The sequence below is a fragment of the Salpingoeca rosetta genome, assembly GCF_000188695.1.
Source record: "Salpingoeca rosetta unplaced genomic scaffold supercont1.4, whole genome shotgun sequence".
Lineage (NCBI taxonomy): Eukaryota > Choanoflagellata > Craspedida > Salpingoecidae > Salpingoeca > Salpingoeca rosetta.
This window is the reverse complement of record NW_004754930.1, coordinates 191,734-194,233: the sequence shown is the minus strand read 5'-3', so window position 1 is coordinate 194,233 and position 2,500 is coordinate 191,734. Positions and strand designations below refer to the sequence as shown.

Genomic DNA, 2,500 nt, shown 5'->3' with positions numbered 1-2,500 from the left:
GGGAGAAGCGGGACAGGGAGCGAAGAGAGAGGGCGGAACGCGAACGGAAGGAGCGCGAGAAGCAGGAGAAGGAAAAGAAGGAGAAAGAAAGACAAGAAAAGGAACAGAAGGAGAAGGAAAGGAGGGAGAAGGAAAAGAAGGAGAAGGAGAGAAAAGAAAAGGAACGTTTGGAGCGCGAGAAGGCGGAAAGGGAGAAGAAGGAGAAGGAAGAGAAGGAAAAGAAAGAACGCGAGAAACGGGAGAAAGAGCGCCTGGAGAAGGAAAGGAAGGAGCAACTGCAACGGGAGAAAGAACGACTGGAGAAGGAAGTGCGGGAACTGGAACGCAAGGACAGGGAGAAGGCATCTGCTGCTGCCACTACCACCGCCAAGTCCACAACAACCCCCACCACGACACCAGCAGCACCAGCAACAACAACAACACCATCGCGATCAGCAACAGCGTCGCCGTCAGCAACAGCGGGCGCAAAGTCGCCCCGCTCTGCGCGGAAGCAAGCGAGTGCAAAGGAGGATGAGATGAGCCGAAAGCTTGCAGAGCGGCAGCAATCGCTCAACACGCTGCTGAACAAGGCGACAGAGCTTGCGTCGTCGGTGCAGGCCGCATACCACACGGACAAGGAGGCGATGGATGCCCGCCGGCGGGAGCGGGCGGCGCGGGAGGCGGCGCGGCAGGAGAGGGAGGAGGCTGCACAGAAGAAGAGGGAGGCTGACAAGGTGCGCATTGAGGAGGACAAGAACAAGCGCATTGCCGAGGCACGCGACCGCATTGCAAAGGAGCGGGAGAAGGAGAAGCAGGCGGGCGTCAGCAAGAACATTCGCACAGAGGTGTCGACCAACCCCTTTTTCTCGTCGCCATCAGCACACCTGCCCGTGCCCAAGAAGACCCGCAGCCGTGACGGCTCTGCATCCCCATCCACAACACCTGCCTCCTCATCCACGTCGTCCACGGGCACCACGCGTCGCTCCACCATCTCCAGTGCCCGCCCCTCCGCCGCAGGGACATTGTCATCGCCTGTATCGAAACATCGCACCACCACCACCACCACCACCACCACCACGCCAGCATCACAGGCGCAGCGCAACGTGTCTGCGTCGCCGTCTGATCGCGGGCGGAGTGCATCTGCATCTGTCACGCAGTCGCCGCGATCCCCGCGCGCCGGCCGCTCCACAGCAACAGCGGCGCCATCGTCGTCCCTCGCCACCACCGCCACCACTGCAACAGCAGCAGCAAAGTCGCCCGGCACAGCGAGGAAGCACGCCACACCGCACCGCACACCGGCGCGGCAGCAGCCGTCAACGCCATCCGCGACCACAACACCAACCAGCAGCACCGTGTCACGCACACGCACCACGCACACGACCACGCACGCGACCAAACCCACACCTGCCACCTCCACGCCCTCCTCGGCATCAACAGCAGGCGATGCAGATGCGACGGCGGCGGAGATTGCGCGTGCGCGGCGGCGAGCAGAGGCGCGACGCGAGCTGGAGACGGCGCAGGAGGAGGCCGAGCGGAAGCGGCGGGAAAGGGCGGCCATTGAGGAGGAGAAGAGGAGGAAACTGCAGGAGCGCATCGAGGCGAAGAAGCGCGGCACTATTGTGAGCTATCGCTTTGTTGTGTTTTGTGTTGGTTGGGTGGGTGGTGAGGTGTGTGTGCGTGTGTGTGTGTGTATGTGTATGTGTTTGCTTGCTTTGCTTGCTTTGCTTGCTTGCTTGCTTTGCTTGCTTTGATTGCTTTGATTGCTTGCTTTGCTTGCTTGCTTTGCTTGCTTTGCTTGCTTTGCTTGGCCATACTTCTCGCCTTTCCCCGCTTCGGACCTCACACGCCTTCAACCCCTCACCTTCCTCACTTTCTCCCTTTTCACGGCAACCGCTTCGCGTCAGTCCGAGACGAAGCAGTGGCCGCAGCTGCCGGCTGCAGAGCTGCGACGCATCCAAGACGAGCGCCGGCAGCGATTCCTGCAGCAGTCACACGACGACCGCGCCGCCCTCAAGACATCGTCAACGCACTTCCACGCGGTGTACCTCCGCATCTTGGCTGCGGCAGACAGCGTGTACGGCAGCACGGTGCCCGTCACCAAGACCGGCCTGGAGGACTTCCTCAAGCAGAGTGAGTGACGGCTCGAAGGAGTGTGTGTGTGTGTGTGTGTGTGTGTGTGTGTGTGTGTGTGTGTGTGTGTGTGTGTGTGTGTGTGTGTGTGCTGAGCCTCTGTGTCTGTGTCTGTGTGTTGAGTGTGTCTGTGTCTGTGTGTTGGCCTTTCGCTGCTTTTTGTCTGCACGAACTCACCACCATGCCAACCAACATCATCCCTGCCCCCGACACCGTCGCCGTCACAAACATGCCCAGGCCACATCCACCTGTCTGGCTCTGTTGATTCGCGGACAGTTGAGGACGCCGGCAAGCGCGTTGCAGAGACTGCCGCCCGCTATCTCAAGGCTGCCGAGGTCCGCACAGCCGTCGTTTGTTTGTTTGTTTGTTGTTTTTGTGGGTGCGAGGGCGT

At 60.6% G+C, this 2,500-nt stretch overlaps 1 protein-coding gene across 1 annotated transcript in view; it reads left to right on the top strand.

Annotated features, from left to right (window-relative positions):
* PTSG_01111 (uncharacterized protein) overlaps positions 1-2,500 on the top strand; it is a 7,427-nt gene that overhangs the window by 4,065 nt on the left and 862 nt on the right. Inside the window, exons 11-13 of the mRNA XM_004997024.1 lie at positions 1-1,598; positions 1,884-2,109; positions 2,347-2,444. The exon at positions 1-1,598 is cut by the window's left edge and continues 210 nt beyond it. Of these exons, the coding sequence (XP_004997081.1) occupies positions 1-1,598; positions 1,884-2,109; positions 2,347-2,444 (1,922 nt within the window). The remainder of the gene's footprint in view (positions 1,599-1,883; positions 2,110-2,346; positions 2,445-2,500) is intronic.